The sequence below is a fragment of the Rhipicephalus microplus genome, chromosome 1, assembly GCF_043290135.1.
Source record: "Rhipicephalus microplus isolate Deutch F79 chromosome 1, USDA_Rmic, whole genome shotgun sequence".
In the NCBI taxonomy this organism is placed as follows: domain Eukaryota; kingdom Metazoa; phylum Arthropoda; class Arachnida; order Ixodida; family Ixodidae; genus Rhipicephalus; species Rhipicephalus microplus.
In genome coordinates this window covers 68,178,940-68,197,841 of record NC_134700.1, presented here as the reverse complement: position 1 = coordinate 68,197,841, position 18,902 = coordinate 68,178,940, and the positions used below count along the sequence as shown (strand labels likewise).

General features: G+C 47.4%; 1 protein-coding gene across 7 annotated transcripts in view; it reads left to right on the top strand.

The window, feature by feature from the left end:
* Window positions 1-18,902, top strand: part of LOC119178743 (uncharacterized) — a 168,873-nt gene that overhangs the window by 32,190 nt on the left and 117,781 nt on the right. For all 7 annotated transcript variants that reach the window (XM_075875543.1, XM_075875630.1, XM_075875588.1 and 4 more), the window contains exons 5-6: window positions 17,452-17,597; window positions 18,406-18,538. In XM_075875543.1, coding sequence (XP_075731658.1) covers window positions 17,452-17,597; window positions 18,406-18,538 — 279 coding nt within the window. The remainder of the gene's footprint in view (window positions 1-17,451; window positions 17,598-18,405; window positions 18,539-18,902) is intronic.

Sequence of the window (18,902 nt, the reverse complement as noted above, 5' to 3'; positions counted from 1 at the left end):
AAGCAGAAGTTTCATTTATCAGATTTCTGTTTACTGAGTATTCACAGTATTCACAGGATAACCGCTGGTCGTTAAGGGTAACTACCTGGATTCCCAGAGAAAGCAACCGGGTTAGGGGGAGACAGAAGGTTAGGTGGGCAGATGAGATTAAGAAGTTTGCGGGTATAAATTGGCTGAAGCAAGCACAGGACCGGGTTAACTGGCGGAACATGGGAGAGGCCTTTGTCCTGCAGTGGACGTAGTCAGGCTGATGATGATGAGTATTCACGATACGTGGTGTTCAAACGAAAGACACTGCCAAGGGGGAGAAGTTCCCAAAAATTGTTGTTGTCTGCTGCCAGGACAAGGGGTGGATCGACGAATCCAAGGTGCTTAACGGGATAAAATCCGTGTGGTGTCAACAGCCCGGAGCACTGCTGGGGCTCCCTTCGATGCTTGTGCTCGACGGGTTTCAGTGTTACCTGACCAACTGCTTAAGGGGAGAAGCGGGTCTTTGAGACCTAAAATTGCCAAAAATTAAGTTTTTTTTTGAAAATGCTATATTTGGATTCTCCCACTATCGCTGCATGATCTCGCCAATTTTCGCGCATCCTAGGTTGATAATTTAGCCATGAGAGTAGTTTCTGCGACGTTAGTGAGCTGCATTTTTGGCGATGGACGCGTGAAAAACGGGCTTTTTTAGTGCCGCGGTGTTGCCGTTCTATGCTTGCTACAGCAGCCGTCTTAGTCGCATTCGAAAGAGCCGCCCTTTTTCTTTCATATCCTGCCGCGCTTGTTTTTGTCCACTCAGTATGCACGCCATGAATCCGCATAAAAAAAAAGGCCCCCTCGCGTGAGCCTATTGGTGCGGTAAGCACACGTGACTAAATCGCGCCTTCTTATTCACCGGGCCTCCCGAGCTGTCTGCAGCGTGCGGCAGCGGAGCGCACATGAAGCGGCGAGTGTATGTCACTTTGTTCTCGTCGGCTTCCTGTACTCGCGTGAGCTAAAGCAAGCATCTCTTTATATTCTCTACATTCGACGGTATACTGGTACGGCGTTGAACGAGCTCGACGAAGCCGCAGGGACAGGGCGGTAGGCCTACGCTCTCGGCCGCGTTTCCCCGAGCTGTCTACTGCGTGCGGCAGTAGAGCACACGTGAAGCGGCGAGTGTATCTCGCTCACATGTCATTGTTCTCATCGGCTTCCTGAACCTGCGCGAGCTAGCGAGAAGTTAGAGCAAACGTTTCTCAAGTCTGCACATTCCGGCACGCCGCCGAACCAGCCCGACGAAGCCTGCCACAGCCACCGGGCAAGTGTCTTAGGCCTACGCTCTCGGCCACGTTTTGAGCCTGGCTTGAACCTTTCATCATGCCGAAGTCGTATCGCAGGTTCCGCACCGCTCACAAGTTTGGAAAAAAGCGCAAGAAATGTACGGCAAAAAGAGATAATGGCACAGGTATATCCGACGCGCACCTAGTACAGGACGCCGCAGTGACGGAACACGATCCGTCGGATGAAACGCCGACATCTCGGCCTGTTTCTCCGTCCGCCTCGAACAACGTCGGCGATAGGCAGCGCATAAGGAAAGACACAATCTTTTTGATGAGCGCCGATCATGCGCAACGCCAGAAAGTGAGTGCTGATAAGATCAGCAGCTTATCAGCAACTTCGGTGAGCGAGCGCAAGCTGCGAACGCTCGTGACAGCATCCGAGGACTCGGACCCGTCTGCGGCTACCTACGTGATCGTCAACTTATCCTCAATAAACAAGCTTCTTGAAAGAACGGCTAAATGCCGGACATGCAGTGGGACCATTTCTATTGCAAAAGGTGAGCGTGAATATGGACTTGCGATGAAGCTGATTTCAGAGTGCCGCAACTGTGGACTTGTTGACAGTGAGTGGAGCTCTGGGAGGGTACCCAGTCAGGCTAAATGCGCTGCATTTGAAGTAAATATCCGCGTGTCTTGTGCCGTGCAAAGCACAGGGAATGACCAGGCAGCCCTAAACGACATCTTCTCTGTAATGGGAATTGCTCATAGGGGACTTCACCACACAAAAATATTTTCACAACGACCTACCTTCTCTTCTGCAAAATAATCCAAAAAAATTCTGGCGCCTCATATCCCCTGACCACGGTTCCAACCAGTTGTCATTACTTAATGAAAACAACATTCCGCTTTCAGACTACGAGTGCTCCACTACTTTTAATACCTTTTTTTCATCTGTATTTAGCCAAGAAGATTCTTCTGACGTACCACATATCCCTGATTACAACTTCCAATACATGCAGCCTATTGAAATTACGGTGGAGGGTATCGCGTGTCGAATTAAACAGATTAAGGCATCCTCATCAGCTGGTATAGATGATATCAACTCTAAGGTAATTAAAAATACTGTTTCCATATCTAGCATTACATTATACCACATTTTTCGACAGTCGCTATCGTCTGGAAAACTTCCAGACGACTGGAAAATAGCCAAAGTAGTACCCATTTTTAAATCCGGAGATAAGAACTCACCTAAAAATTATCGCCCAATCTCGCTCACATGCATATGTTGCAAACTCCTCGAACACATAATCGCCTCCCACGTATACAGTCACCTCGAGACTAACAAATTCTTCTTTTCAAACCAGCACGGATTCAGAAAGGGCATGTCATGCGAAACACAGTTACTAGAATTCACTACAGACATTCATTACAACATAAATAATGGCCTACAGACTGATTGCATATTTCTTGATTTCGCCAAAGCATTCGATCGTGTCGCCCATTGTCGCCTTATTTCAAAATTATCTGCCCTCCGATTAGACTCCCTCACTTTATCTTGGCTACGCAATTTTCTGTCACTTCGCAAGCAGTTCACAATCGTTAATAATTCTTCCTCTCCCTCTTCGTATGTCTCTTCTGGCGTCCCACAGGGGAGCGTTCTTGGCCCATTACTTTTTCTTATCTACATCAACGACCTCCCAACTAACATATCATCGCATATCAGAATCTTCGCTGATGACTGCATGCTCTACAGACCTATAAACTGTCCTAACGATCACTCCATCCTTCAAGATGACCTGAACACTATTTCTAACTGGTGCAGCACTTGGCTTATGAGGTTGAATACTAATAAGTGTAAAGTTGTTTCTTTTGGACGTAAACAGGTCATATCTAACTTCACTTACCATATGCAATGTGACAGGCTCTCCACGGCGACTTCTTACAAGTATCTTGGCATCCACCTTACACCAGGGCTTTCCTGGTTTGATCACATCACTAACGTTTGTGCAAAAGCCTCCAAAACATTGGGGTATTTACGCCGAAACCTTCGTCGTTGTCCCACTAACATTCGCAAAATGTCTTACCTAACTTTCGTCCGCCCGCAACTTGAATATGCCTCATCTGTTTGGTCCCCTTCCGCTCAGTATCAAATTAACATGCTGGAAACAATCCAGAACAGAGCCACCCGTTACATTTCTAGAAACTATGACATCAATTCCAGTGTGACTCAGCTTAAACTCCATCATTCCCTCCAAGCATTAAATGTTCGTCGTCACGTGTCCTTGTTATGCCTATTTCATAAGTACGTCTACAGTAACAAAACATCGTCGTTGCACCTTCAACGCCCGCTCTACACGTCACGCAGATTACATAACCATCTCAGCTTCACTCGCATTTTTGGAAACACGAACGCGTTCAACACATCCGCACTACCACAAGCCATCCGCATGTGGAATGATCTTCCCGACGATATCGCCTCTGATAGCAACCCCAACACGTTTCGGCAAAAAGTTCAGACGCATTTCCTTAATATTTCATCTTGACGTTCTTTTACTTCTTTTCCGAGGGTTTTTATGTCACGGAGTGTTCTTATATACTTCATCGCCATGTTTACGTATTGCTGACTTATTGCTTTGTTAATTTTTTTTTTTTTGTTATTACTAACCGACATTGTACCGTTTTTATTTTGAAATTTACATGCGATTTTTCACTGTAACCCCCCTTACTCAATGCCTTCTGGCCTGTAAGGTATTTTCAATAAATAAATAAATAAATAAAAAGCTATCAGAGTAATTTGAAATATAAACTGAATCCTGCGGCAACAAGAGCTGCAGACAAGGCCCTCTCTGATTGCGCCATGTCAGTGAAAACATTATACCAAGATCTGTGCTTTGACAACCCAGGTAATGTGGCCATCTGTTATGATGGCACATGGATAACTAGAGGCCATCCGTTGCACATTGGTGGGGGAGTTATAGAGCTGTTTACTAGCTATGTTTTTGACAATGTTGTCCTGTCAAATTTTTGTGCCGGCTGCAAGCACGCACTATCTAAAGAGCACCCAAACTACTTGGTTTGGGAGTCCACTCACATCTGTCAGAAAAATACACAGTGCAAATCAGGGCACATGGAAGTGGAGGCAGCTGTCACTCTCTTTGAGCGCTCAATTTCCCGTCGCGGCTTGCGGTAGACAGTGATGCTGTGTGATGGGGACAGTAGATCATTTCGTGCTGTTAAAAACTCGATGGTTTATGGTTTCATACAGGTTCAAAAAGAGGACTGTATAAACCATTTCAAAAAAAAAAAAAAAAAAATGAGTACCGCATTACGCAATCTTGTTCAAAAGCATAAAGGTTCTTGCGAAACACTAAGTAGAAAGGCCGCTTGACAGGTGATGTCATAGAGAAATTGTCGAGATACTATGGCTGGGCTCTGAAGTCCAATGTTGTTGACGTAGATGCAATGCACTGTGCAGCCATGGCCACATATTATCATGTGACATCGACTGATGAAAGGTCCGACCGAACGTTGTGCCCAAGTGGCAGTGCAAGCAGAATGCTGCTGCTGCAATGGGAGAACCGCTGCCAAGACACACCTTGTTGCGAACGACGGACCAATCCCGCCGAAGCCACCACTGTTACGAAAGACGGCGACGCCAACACGGCCCCGCAGGCGCCACTGCTTTCAACTCCGCCGGGAAGGTCACCAGCCGTTTGGTAGCGTATGTTTATCAGCTCGCGACTGCTTCTGCGCAGAGCTGATAAGACGAGCGGACGAGACGACGGTGAGTTAAACAAGGTTTATGTACAGCATATTTACAGAGGCGTTACAATTTCGGCACTGGGGCCGACAGAGACTCGAAGAGCCGAACTCTCCTCTCTAACACATAGGTCAGCCTTTCGCCTAAGACCGCTGACTCACACACATGTCGGCACTCCGACACGGGGACGCCTCTCACATAGGACCGCCGATCGCGACGCGCCGCAGGGCTTCTTTTATTTACACCGGGTCCAACCAAAATGTCCAATCAGAAGCGCCGCTGGTCGTCCGGGCAGATTCCGCCAATGGGGGCCGCCGCGCCATGCGTCAGACCACCAGACACGCGGCCGCCGGCTCGCTGTCACGTGCGCCGCTGACTCACTGCACATGGGCCAGAGGGCGCCGCGCGTGTTCACGCCGTCGAGGTGATCGCGCCAGGCAGACTGCGGGCTGGCCTTGACCCAGATTGCCTTTTTCCGAGGCACGGACGTTTGACGAGGACTCGCTGGCATAACAGCACCCCCGCCGCCAGACAATGCACCGGAAAGACGAGCTGCTTCCACGGGGCTCGGATGTCAGGTGCGCTCGTTCGCCAGGTCCCTCCAGGTTCGCCTCCAGGGCCATGGGGAGAATACAGCTCCAAACTGTTCCGGGAACACATCCCATTTTTGACGACAGATCCTAGCTCCACTGGCTCGTCGTCACAACTTGCTGACCAGCTTCACTCGTCTCTTCTGACCATCTTCGGTTTCAGCACTTGTCGATGGTTCTGCAACTTGCCAAGAACGGATCGACAACAGACAACACACGACACACGCAAGTGCCTTCGGTCACCCGACAGAACACCAGACAAAGTATAGTACAACATATACCTATCTACGTGTCTATCGGAATTTTGTTCCCTCTACATCAAGAGGCACATGTGGGACACAAGACTCTTAAAATGACAACTCAATTTTTTTTTTCCCGTACAACAACGTAACGAATTAGAATACCACATAAAGTTGGCCCCTTGAGATCACTCTGAACGAGAGCGCTCAGCCCAGGTCGTGATGAGGTCAAAATTTTGCCCCGAATCGCCAGCGAGAAACCGAAAGGTTGAGAAGTTACTAGCTGGGACGCACTGCTCAATGCACCTGCATTAGCGTTTACCTTTCCCCTTTTTTTTTTTCTTTAGCGAACGTCAAAGTTGCGCTGTGGAGCAACATGCTCCACCTCAGTAACCGGCCACTTTTAGGCGACGATACCTATGCGGCACCAAGAGCGGCTCACACTTGCGACGTTGCACAGGGGAACAACGATACGGCTTGCTACTGATTGACTCCTCACCGCTTAGCTCGATATCGTGTTCGATCACCCTCATGTTTCTGGGGCGGTCCGAAAACACGTCTTCAAACTCGGAACCAATCTTTCTCAGGTCCTCTTTCTCAGGTCCTCCTTCACTTAAGCTAGGCTCTAGGTTTATCTGCTCCCAAATTACTTTCGATCCCCCTTCGATCACCTCACTAGAACTCAAATTTTCTGCTCCCTCTTCCTCTGAAGCCTTCAACAGCTGATTTACGACCGCTTGATGTTGAACATTGGGTTTCATCAAGTTGTAAATTTTGTTCTGCCGCCTTCCTACTTGCACCTCATAAGTTGTATCGCAAGGCTTCGATAATACTGTGGCGGGCCCTTCCCAATCAACCTCAAGCTTGTTCCTTTTGGGTGGCTGCAGCCGCATTACCTGATTATCAACTTCAAAAGCGCGCTTCTTCCCCGATTTCTCGTAGTGCTCCTTCGACAGCACTTTTGCCGCGTTTTTCTGGCTTTCCACAAGCGCTTCAATTTGGCTTTCCACTAGCGCTTCAATCGAGAGATCCTCACTCTGCCCTCGAATGAGCGTCTCTCGATCAACTCTCGGCAGCTCGCTCCAACTTTCCGCTACAGGCGAGAGCGTTGCAACCCTCTCGCTCTGACTCAATGGCGCCACATCGTCTCCCCCAGCGCATACCGCGCCGGCCGCTCCCGCGACGGGCCGCTCGCGTGACTGCTCACATGACTCATGCGGAAAATTTCCTTTCTGGGGTTCCGTCGACCCGCCGACAAGGTCACTTGAGAGTTCACCGCATGGAACCAAGTCAAGCTTCCGCGAAAGCTTTCGCGCTTGCGATCGCGTGGGAGCCATGCACGCTAAGTTGGGGAAGAACGATTTGCCCTGCTCTTTGAGAAGCTGCTCCGAGTTGTTGGAGAAAAGATAAGAAAAACGACCATTCAGCGCGGCAGACACAGCCGCTTCGGTGCAAAGCTTACCGAACGGGCCTTCAATGACAACGGTGGCGATTGGTAAGCGAACACTCTGCTCCTCGGCAACTTGCCTGATCCACGCGCATTCTCCTGTGAAGTCATCCGGAGACACCAATGAAGGATGGACAACGTCCATGGTTGCCGCTGAGTCTCTAAGTGCTCGGCACGTTTTCTCATTGACCCTAATTTCTTGGAGATACGGCTCCAACAACCGCATGTTTTTTTCCGATTCTCTAATTGTTGCAAAAGCAAACTTTTGCTTACAGTTTATCGCGATGTGCCCTTCCTTTTTGCAGTTGTAGCAGATTAGTGGCTTCCGTGATTCAAACGCCCGTGTGGTATCAGTGCGTTGTTTAGAAACCTCACTCGATTTTTCCGCTTCTGTTTTCCCTTCCTCTACAGTGTACTTCGTAAGAGACGGGTCCTTTTTGAAATTACGGTGCGGAGCGGGTTTCCGTTGATCAGGTTTCTTTGAAAAGCCCTCCTTTCTTTCATCCTTTTCAACGCGCACTGCCCTGCTATGCAACTTTCGGCGAGTATAATACTCCTCAGCTAACTCTGCTGCCTTGTTTAGCTGTACTTCACCAAGTTTGTCCTGCAGCCAAAGTTTGACATCCTCCTCGATGCAGCGGTAGAATTGCTCCAATGCAACGCATTCCACCACTTTATCGCGGTCGTCATAAACACCTTCACCCTTGAGCCATTCAATCAAATCGGCTTTAAGACGAAACGCGAAGTCAACGTGTGACTCATTCCCCTTTCTAGCATACCGGAACCTTTGCCTGAAAGCCTCGGGTGACAACTTATAACGTCTCAAGAGCACTTCCTTAACCTCGTCATAGCTCTCAAACGCTTCCCTCGACAAGCAAGTTATCGCGTCGGACACTTCGCCGGGAAGAAGAGCTAGCAGGTTCCGCGCCCAAAGAGACTGCTCCAAAGCATTTCGCTCACAGACGTGTTCAAACTTGACGAGATACTTCGCCATGTCCTCGCCTACTACGAACGGTGGCAGTTGATCCCGAATTCTAATACCGCTGACCTGCATCGTCGGAGAAGCTGCGCTAGGCGCCTGCGAACACTGTAGGATTGCCAATTCTAGTCGTTTCATCTCAAGGCGCTCCTGTCTCTCGGCCTCCTCGCGACGTTCGCGCCTTTCAGCTTCTTCGCGAGCTTCGCGCCTTTCAGCTTGTTCACGTTCGCGAGCTTCGCGCCTTTCAGCTTCTTCGCGAGCTTCGCGCCTTTCAGCTTCTTCACGTTCGCGAGCTTCGCGCCTTTCAGCCTCTTCGCGAGCTTCGCGCCTTTCAGCTTCTTCGCGAGCTTCTACTTCTCACCTTTCAGCCTCCTCACGGCGTGCTTTAATATCCACCCAGGCCTCATCGACTTCCTCAGCCGACACTCCCTCATCCTTCATGATCTCAAGGATCGCTTGCTTTCGTTTCGCACGGCCCAAAGTAATGCCGAGTTCCTCACAAATTTCGATGAGTTCCTTCACTTTAAGGTTCTCCATCGTTCACACTAGCCTCTTGCTGTTTGCCCCTTTGCCGTACCCACTATAAGTCAACTAGCAAGACGCGCAAGCAACTTTTCACTCTCCCGTGTTTACCCCCTCCGCATTAACTTTGGTTTCAAAGCACTTCGACTTTGCTTGAAACGATCAAAGCTCACTCTAATGCTTCACACAGCCCTTCTCTAAACTACTACAACCTGAGCTAGAGTAGTCTGGTGAACTGAGGGGAAAACATCAGGCACTCACCGCATCGATGTCGCTGACGCCGGCCGATCCCGCAGCTGCCAACCACTGTTGCGAAGCCACCTCCGAAATCCCACCGCTGCCACCACTGTTGCGAAACGACGGACCGATCCCGCCGAAGCCACCACTGTTGCGAAAGACGGCGACGCCAACACGGCCCCGGAGGCGCCACTGCTTTCAACTCCGCCGGGAAGGTCACCAGCCGTTTGGTAGCGTATGTTTATCAGCTCGCGACTGCTTCTGCGCAGAGCTGATAAGACGAGCGGACGAGACGACGGTGAGTTAAACAAGGTTTATGTACAGCATATTTACAGAGGCGTTACAATTTCGGCACTGGGGCCGACAGAGACTCGAAGAGCCGAACTCTCCTCTCTAACACATAGGTCAGCCTTTCGCCTAAGACCGCTGACTCACACACATGTCGGCACTCCGACACGGGGACGCCTCTCACATAGGACCGCCGATCGCGACGCGCCGCAGGGCTTCTTTTATTTACACCGGGTCCAACCAAAATGTCCAATCAGAAGCGCCGCTGGTCGTCCGGGCAGATTCCGCCAATGGGGGCCGCCGCGCCATGCGTCAGACCACCAGACACGCGGCCGCCGGCTCGCTGTCACGTGCGCCGCTGACTCACTGCACATGGGCCAGAGGGCGCCGCGCGTGTTCACGCCGTCGAGGTGATCGCGCCAGGCAGACTGCGGGCTGGCCTTGACCCAGATTGCCTTTTTCCGAGGCACGGACGTTTGACGAGGACTCGCTGGCATAACAACCTACAACTTCCCACAAAATGTCCGTGATGCACTACTTCCAGTCTACGAGCGACTTTGTGACAAGGAGCTGCTAAAACTCTGCCAAAGAGGCAAGACAAAAAATGCAAATGAGGCACTCTATTCTGTCATATGGTCTCTAATTCCTAAAGAGAAGCATACTTCACTCATAGCTGTTGAGACTGTAGTTGCTGAGGCCGTGATGCGCTTCAATTCAGGAATAATAAAGCCTCCACACGTATCCTCAAAGAACTTCAGCTAGAGCAAAATTCCATGAGGGAGCGACGGGCAGAAGAGAAAGGTTCTCGTCGGATCATGAGTGCTGAGCGGAAGCGTTCAGCATCTTTCAGGTTCCTGCAACACGCAAAGCGGCGGCAACGACAAAAGTGTGACAAAGACAACTGCCCTAGTGCTTTCTGAGGCATTTATATGCAAATAGGAGCATTTTTCTTTGTGTAGAATTCCTTGAATATACAGAGCTTTGTTTTTGCCATTTTCTCAGTTTCAGTTTTGTGGCCACCTTTCATTCTTCTGACAAGTGCTTCTCAGCTTTGGTACACTGGAATTTGATAATTTTTGTCTTGCTGAGAAGCTGAATGCGTAGTGAGTGCAAGAAAGTGCCATATGCAACTATAGGACACCATAAATTTTTAGAAAAAATAAAATGCAAAAATTATCGTTCCTTGATAATGGAAGGATAAAATTCTAAGCTTCATAACTTTTGTTGTGGGAAAGCTAGAGCCATGAAAATTGCTTTTTGCACTCTTTGCTAATGGTAGAATGCAATGATATTTAATTCGGCAAGATCAGTACAGCCAATGTACTGATAAGGTGATCAAAAAAGCTTTTAATCAATGAATACTAATTAAAAACAAAACGGTAAGAGGTACATAAAAACTGAGTTCATATTTGACATCTGAACGGTAAGAGGTACATAAAAACTGAGTTCATATTTGACATCTGCACATGTAAATACACCATCTCATAAGTTTTCATCACCCTAACTTAAATAATAAGATGCCTGATGGCTAAGTGCCTCTTCCCCCTTAAAGCGACTGCAGCGCGACTTCCGCACCGAGCTCGTCGTCATCCCCTGGATGACATACTGCTGCAGCCGCGTGATGTGTGCCTTAATAAGCCATTTAAGGACCATGTCAAAGGCCTGTACGCGGAGTGGATGAGCTCCGGAGAACCAGAAGTGACCCCTGCCGGACGCCTGAAACGGGTCTCGCCAGCGATTCTGTGCTCATGGATAGTCTTGGCTTGGGCCTGCATTCCTGAGACGCTCGTTCACTGCGCGTACAAAAAGTGCTCGATTTTGAACGCACTTGATGGCACTGAGGGTGATGTGCTGTGGGATGGATGTGTGATGTGATGTGCGGCTTCGGAAAAGAGTGCGTCCGACGACGACGATAAATGAAGTGTGTCAATAAATGCATTTTTTCATTTTACTCAGGCTATATTCGGGTGAAAACTTTTTCTCGCATTTGCTATCTTCGAAGTACACCTTTAACTATATGCGGGTCTGAGCTACGTGTGAGCTTTTACGGTTCTTTCATCAAGGAAGTGACATTGAAAAATATATACCAGGAGATTGCAAAGAAAAAAAAAAAAACGGAACGCAAGAATCTGTCGTGCAAAATCGAACCAGCAACCTCTCGATTATTAGTGTGCAATGCTAATTACCAAGCCGCAGAATGCACGTTGTCTGGAGTTCTAATGGCAAGCCATTGTACTGCAGGTTGGGGTGCCACCAGATGCACTAAAGTGTTTGTGTGTTTTGTTGTTAAGAACACTGTCTGTTTTGCTGTGCCGTGCTAAACGCTTTGATAGTTGAGCGCGCGCGGAGCTGTACACTACACGTGAGCAGGTGAGGGAGATGCGGCCCTGTGGCTCGCTAAGCCTGAAGCTGTGGTGATCTTTCGTTGCGATGAGTAGCGAGGTCATAACAATATATAAACCATACACCGTTTGGCAGTCCTCGGAGCTTTGAAACTTTAGCGCGTTTTGCGTTATCAGTGGCCAGATGGTGCGACAAGCGTTGGGCGCTCTCTAAAGGTTGTAACCTCCACGAAGTGCCGTCTCCATGAAGCGTGGTCTCTCCTACGTGCGCTTATTAGATTTGTAATTCGGGAGAGGACGAAGGCCACTTCGCTCACTGCCACAGCGGCGTTTACGAATGAGCGCGCTGCTGACACACGACGTGGGAAGAATTGTGACAGTTGTTCGCGCTTCTCCTGCATATACTTCTACGCTACTTTCGTGTGTCTTTCTTTCTGTTTGAACCGCACGCTTGAAGTGCTAAGCTATGACAGTTTTTAGTCCGTGCTCGTCCGGTGTGTGCTCATTTCTATGCTTGGGCAGGTATTCAAATGTAAATTATTGAAAATTTCTAAGTATTCCCAATAAACGAGTAGGGGTGTAATAATCTGCATGTAACCGTGTGTAAAAGTACTTTCACTGCATTGTAAAGGTGTTATTTCGTGAAAGCACCATTTTTAGGGTAAATCTGCTCTGCCGCAAAGCCCTCCTTCAAATTTGAAGGGGCCCTGCAACACTTTCCGAGCGTGGTCCAAAAATGCTGCCGATTGGTGGTCGAGGCTATTGAGAACAAGCGAGCCAAATATAGCACAGCACGGGGCCTGGTATTCATAATAAATTCTCAAAGTTACATGAACTTTGCGCTCTTTTCTCGGCAAATGATGCCACAAGCTTAAAAATTACTTGTCACAGCGATTGGCTGATTTGAGCATGATGCGCTTGGTCATTCTGGGGTCACTGCAGGAGGCCGCTACTTGTCCACACACAGGTGTGCAATTGCACTGAAAAGCTGCGTATTTAAGAAAAAAAGAAATGCTTATGGTCACAATGCACGTGTGAGGTATTTTCTTTGCCCGTGCCATCCCTCTCTGCTTAGCTTTCAATGCTTTCATCAGGACGAGGCAAGAGAGAAAGCGAATTCCAGCGTGTCACAAATCTTTCTAACTCCACTCGTACTGGACAGATTCTAAATCTTTGTGAGGCGTGCACTGTGTCTAGGTCTCTCCATTTTGTGTTTAAATTTTTTCGCGCACCTCAGTTAAAGTTTTTGCGGCATAAAAGTGGTGTGGCAGTAAGCTCTTTTAGTTAATCCATTTCATGGCTACTTGAAAAAGTGTTGCAGGGCCTTTCAAAATGAACATATTCACCTCAAATCAATTCATCATTTTTTCTACAGCATAAAAGCTTGTTATGATCACTTATATGTTCTAAGTATAATAAATTTTAAAATGTTACATATTACAGGTTATCACTCGTATCCTACCGAAAGTAAAATCCTGTTACTATGCAATGTTGTTTCGACTTACCTTGAATGAAAGATTAAAAAATGGCATGTGCATATAAACCTTGTTTTAATATTTAAATATACTGTGCATGTTAATTGTTTAATGAAAAATATGCCCTTTTTTCTGTATAACATGTTACATATGCACTATTCGCATTCGATTCCAAATTAATCGACTGAAATCACTGTTCGCTTTGAATTCGATTAGAACCTAAAATTCGCTATTCGCACAAGCCTACTGATTTCGTGCGTGCTTTCTGCTTGAGGTGTGCGCTGCAAGTTTCAAGCTGCTTGCCATTTCTAACGTGGCTTTGCAATTTGTTGCTGTTGCTGAAAGAATGCACAATAAATGCTCAACTACCTCTGTAAAGCATGTTTCATTTTCATGTCATATCGATTTCAATATAGGGGGATCAACTACATTTTTTGAGCAGATGAGCGCAATTCATACACTGGGTGCTTGCAATTTCATCTGTCATAATTTGCAATGATACACGCCACGAAAATAGGTTGAGTTTCAAGCTGCACGCAGCTTGTCCTTTTTCTTGCATGCTTATGACCTGAGAATGAGGAGATGACGTACACGATGAAATTGCCCTATGTAGACGGTAGTGCTGGGGTGCCGATTCTCTATGTAGACAACAGTGCTCTTGACGTCGCCAACAGTAGCACATGACATGGCAAAAATTTTTCGACACATGTGTAGTTTGTGCAATTTGTTGTTTGAATAGATGATTAGAACTTGACAAGTACAGTCGCCGACCGATTTTTCGAACTTCAAAAATTCGGATCTGTTGGATATTTCGGACTTCAAAAGTACACCGTCAGGGTTTCCATAGGGCTAATGCATTTTTTGGACCGATTGTTCGGATGAATTTGCCCCCGAAAGTTGGATTTTTCGGACTAAATCACTTGTTTTGAGCTGCGCCACGAACCTGTATGAACTCCGCCATGTTGGATTCTCTGCTGACTTCACTAAGCTTAGTGGCTTTATTTTAAAGTGCCTTTCCTGCCCCCAAGATGACTAAACAAGAGGTGGCACACGCACACTTTCTTACGGCTTGCGCTTCGTGTCTACTTCTCACCTTTAAAAAAGCAAACGTCATATTTAAAGTTTCGGAGGCCGTGTCTGCTTTAGAAAACGCGGCACGGCACCATTTTTTCGCCTTCGGTCAGCCATAGCGGTCAGTGGTGTTGTCAACGCACTGCACATGGAGGAGGCGTAACTGTGCAGGGATAAAGTGAATGTGCCTGTCACAATGACATTAGGGAGCTTTAGAATAGCGCACCGCAAGCCCTTGTGGCTCGGTCGCTGCCACTGCGCATGCGTCGTAACGCGAGTCGCCGTTCGCGGCCCGCCCGCAGAAAATCCGAAATAGCCTGCGGCGATCACGGCCCGCGAGGCCCGCGAAGTGTTGTCTGTAGCTTCTGTGCATTTGAGTTTGCGGTTGGGGCAAAAGTTCCTAAACTTTTCCCTAGGGGAGCAAACTCCATTCTAAAACTCGTAATGCGTCTGCTATACCCTCAACGCTTGCAGCGCCTGCAAACGTTATTCTAAAACTCCCTATTTAAAGACTTCGCTCGTGGGGACAATGACAATTTCGTGCACGGAGCCCACAGACGAATAAATTCTTCGCCAGGTTGTGCTGCAGCCGGAGAGTGGTTCGGATGATGACAACGATGATCGCCTGCAGCTGTCGGCAGCGAAGATCGCCACTGCGGTGACTTTTTTGTCGAGCATTTGCAGTGACGATGTCACCTTGGTGCAAATACGGGCGCACCAAACTGCTCCCAAGCGTAGTATCAGACAAGGCAGAATCATGGACTTTTTTAAGCCTGCTTGATGCAGTAAAGTTCATATTTCTGACAAAAACGAATTTTTCGGACTGTTAGTTTTTGGACTTTTTTTCGGTCCCCGCTAGGTCCGAAGAATCGGTCAGCGACTGTAGTCAGGCGCACAATAGAAATGTGTACATGTTTTTCATATTTTTTCCTGAACTGCAGCAATATGCAGGGCTAATCTGCCTTCCTTTCGCAAGTGTTTGTGTCCCCGTGGTGCTATGCGGTTAACACATCGAGCTCTGGCGTGAGTTTTGGAAATGCAAGTGATGTTCTGGCTCATTCATGCACTCATTATGCTAATGTATTCTACCATGTCCAAGTAAACAATAATGTGGCACTGGCTCATGATACTGCCACTCTAATGCCAGTGAAATGTCGCCGTTTTCATGCTGGTAATAGGTTGCAAGCCTGATGATCGGCGAGGCAGTAGACTACAAAATAATGCTGGTCAGCAAAACAACGTTGCATGCGTGCTTGGACTTGCCCGGGCTCGCCATGCGCATGTGCCCTGACGTACTCATGACAGGTTACTCTCGCTCAGATGTTAGAGAAGGTGGGGAAGGGGTTTGGCTTGCGAAGACAGCGCGGGGGGAGTGGCAAGTATTTCGAGCTCGCCTCTTCACATCATGGTTTCACGCTGCTTTAAAATACTGTTTTTAAAAACGGTAGTCTTTCTTGAGGACCTTCGACGCAAAAAATTTGGTTTGTCTGTCTGTCTGTACATTTCTGTTTGTCCACTCTTAAAGGCACCGGGTACTTAAAACGGTCGACCCCATCCGCAGCGCCCACCTATGTTGCTCAAGCTTTAGCGTTCATACTTGTGCAATTGTCAATTAATAAGCAATTATTGCGCATGTCTGAGGCACCATAACAACACGTATATATCCTGCATGTGCATCTTATACTAGAAAAGGCATGCATTTGTAATTTTAAGGACCGTAGCGCTTATCACGCTGCGCTGACCATGCAACGCTTGCACGGAAAGGCGAGTGTTTCCAACGCTTTGCCAAGACGAGACGGTGGTGGCACCTACCCGTTGCCTTGCGTTCTACACCTTATCCTCTTTGAGACGTGTGCGCACACCCGTCTCAGAGCCACGCGCTTCGTTTTGCAAGAAAACTGCCAGATGGCGCTCATGTCTCACGTGTGACGTGACTTGATGCGCTCGTTCGCCTTCGCTGCACGCTCGAGGCACTCTAACGCAGCGCCTCCAGAATACCATTCACTGATTTTCTTCGCAGAAGATCAAAGAAATTGTTCACTCTCTCCACACGCAAGACTGTCGTCTTTCCATGACATTTGCAGATAAACATGCAGATACGAAGCCATTTTTTTTTTCAGCTTGTAACGAACCGATTGGAAAAAGTTCCTGTGGCATAATGCTCTTCATGAGACACACAACTACTGCCACAAGCTTACTAAAATTTGTTTGAGGGGCTCAGTGAGGGGCCCTTTTAGGGCTGAACAGTTGACCAAAGTAAGAGCTTCTGAATGGTGCTGTTGTTGCATTACTAGATATGTCTAAGCAATAGCTTAGTCTGCCTGTTTCCATTGCCACAATCTGCTGCTGCACCTTGGAATTGCAGAAATCAAGCCCTTCCAAACGATATTCATGTGAAGCATACAGAACACAAAGAGCAATATGCTTTCTTGCGTATTAGTAAAGTACAATTTCACAATCCTGAAAACAATGCTCTTACCGTGACACGATACTTGGTAAGTGATAAAACGTGCAAAAAGAAACTGCGGGTGGAGACGCCACCTTGAGATTCCCCACACCGAACCCTGTGACGCCATGGAATTTCGATGGAGTCTACTGGGTCCTACATAGCTTCTAAGTGATAAACTTTTAGTACATTGTAATCTGCAGGTGCCATAGACCTAGCCTATGAAGTTTCAGAAATTTTCATTGAGCCAATGTCGCGGAAATTCGAAAAATACATTGTGGAATTTCTTGCATCACAGGCGGAAGTAGAATAGCGCACCGCGAGCCCTTGTGGTGCGGTCACTGCCACTGCGCGTGCGTCGTAATGCGAGTCGCCGTTCGCGGCCCCTCCGCAAAAAATCCGAAATAGCCTGCGGCGATCATGGCCCGCAAGGCCCGCGAAGTGTTGTCTGTAGTGTCCGTGCATTTAAGTTTGCGGTCGGGGCGAAAGTCCTTAAACTTTGCAAGTTAAACTTCCACCTTGATTTTCTCCACTAACAATGAACTCATGACATTAGAATTCTTAGTTTATCAATCTAAAATTACTCATTGTTTCTCTTTAGTGTCCCATTAAGTAGAGCATTAGATCTCGTTTTGGAGGGGCAGAGTAACTTTTTTAAATGAGTGCCCTGCTTTTAATTGAATCAGCTGAAGTGTGAATCATCCAGCTCACTGAACATCACTTTACTGACTAGATCAGCTTCCCATAATGCTTTACTGCATTGCATGCAAGTACAATGCTGATGATAATTGTGTGTTCTCAGCATGACTGCCAAGAGTTCCTGACGCTCCTCTTGGACACACTGCACGAGCAGACCAACTGTGCTGGTCACGAGACAAGGCGGTCTCCTTCACAGGGCAGCGGCAGTGAGTCATCAACCAGTTCCTGGGAAACGGCGGTCCCCCTTCGGTAAGGTCCTCAGGGGCTCACATAGTGTGCATGAGTTTATTAAATACGAAACACTTCCTGCCAAGACTGCAGGCGCTTTGAGCCTTTCCACTGTCGACGTCCAATTTCCCGGACCCTCGAGGGAATGGGAAAATGTCTGGAATATTGGGCAGTTCATAAAATCAAATGCGAGCGAGAGTACACCTTTTGAATAGGTATTTTTCACTCACAGAGAGGGTCATAAGAGGAGTACTGGATTCTCATTGCAGTTCTGTGAATGCATCATTTAGGTGTCTTTGAAGCTGTTTATATATAAAAAAAAGAAATAAAACTCAAAAGACGAAAAACAACAAAAGCTTTAGCTTGGAAATTAATGTCTCCTTGTTAAAATGTTGGTTGAGGCGGATTCTTTGTGTGACGACTACTCGTTACTTTGCACACTTTCCTGTGAACACTGTTGTGTTCAAGGAGCAACAAACTTGCGTGAAGTTGCCAGGGTGGGTTCTCTTAACAGTAAGATGATTGCGCACTTTCTACAATGAACTATTAATAGCTTGTCAATAACAAGTACTATTAGCATTTCATAAAAAATTACCGAACGAAAATAGGGCCTTAACATGGGAAAGTGATTTTAAAATTTCATATTGTTTTGTAGCAGAAAAATATCCCTGATATTGATAATTTTAAATAAAATGCTGCCACTGTGATTCAGAGTGAAGCATATGGATGAGAACACAGCCATTCATTCCAATCTATTCTGACCACCCTCTTACCAAGTGGAGGCAAATTAGCTTTTCAAGAGTAATCACGACCACATATCTGTTGTCAGGGGCCGCCATCTACCATTTGAGCCATGCGTGGGTGGCAAGTATTCGGAAGCTGAAGAAAGTGCAGTGGTTGGGGAAGTGCGGCCGGACAGCCCCACCACAGCCAGGGCCGTGACAGCCTGCAAGCCTCCCAAGGTAAGAGGGTCGACTGGACGGCTGCTCTTTATAGGGATGCACATCCCTGTGAAGGTGCACTGCAGCTGGTCTTTAATGTGCATGCCTCTGGACAGTTCCAGTGGCTGTCCTTACTGTTTACAATATTTAGTACTCTAATCTAAGCCAGCTCCCCAAAAGCTTGTCGCCAGAGAGAGAGAGAGACAAAAGATTGCCTCAAGTGAGCATGCGAAACAAGTATGTTATAAACTGTCACAAATTACAGCTTCTCTATATTAACAGGTGCCATCAAGCCAGTAATCAAAAGTTAATTTATTAGTATTTGTTTTGTTTACTCCAATCAATTCTATTTTAGCTGTAACAAAATATCTCCAACTCAATGCAG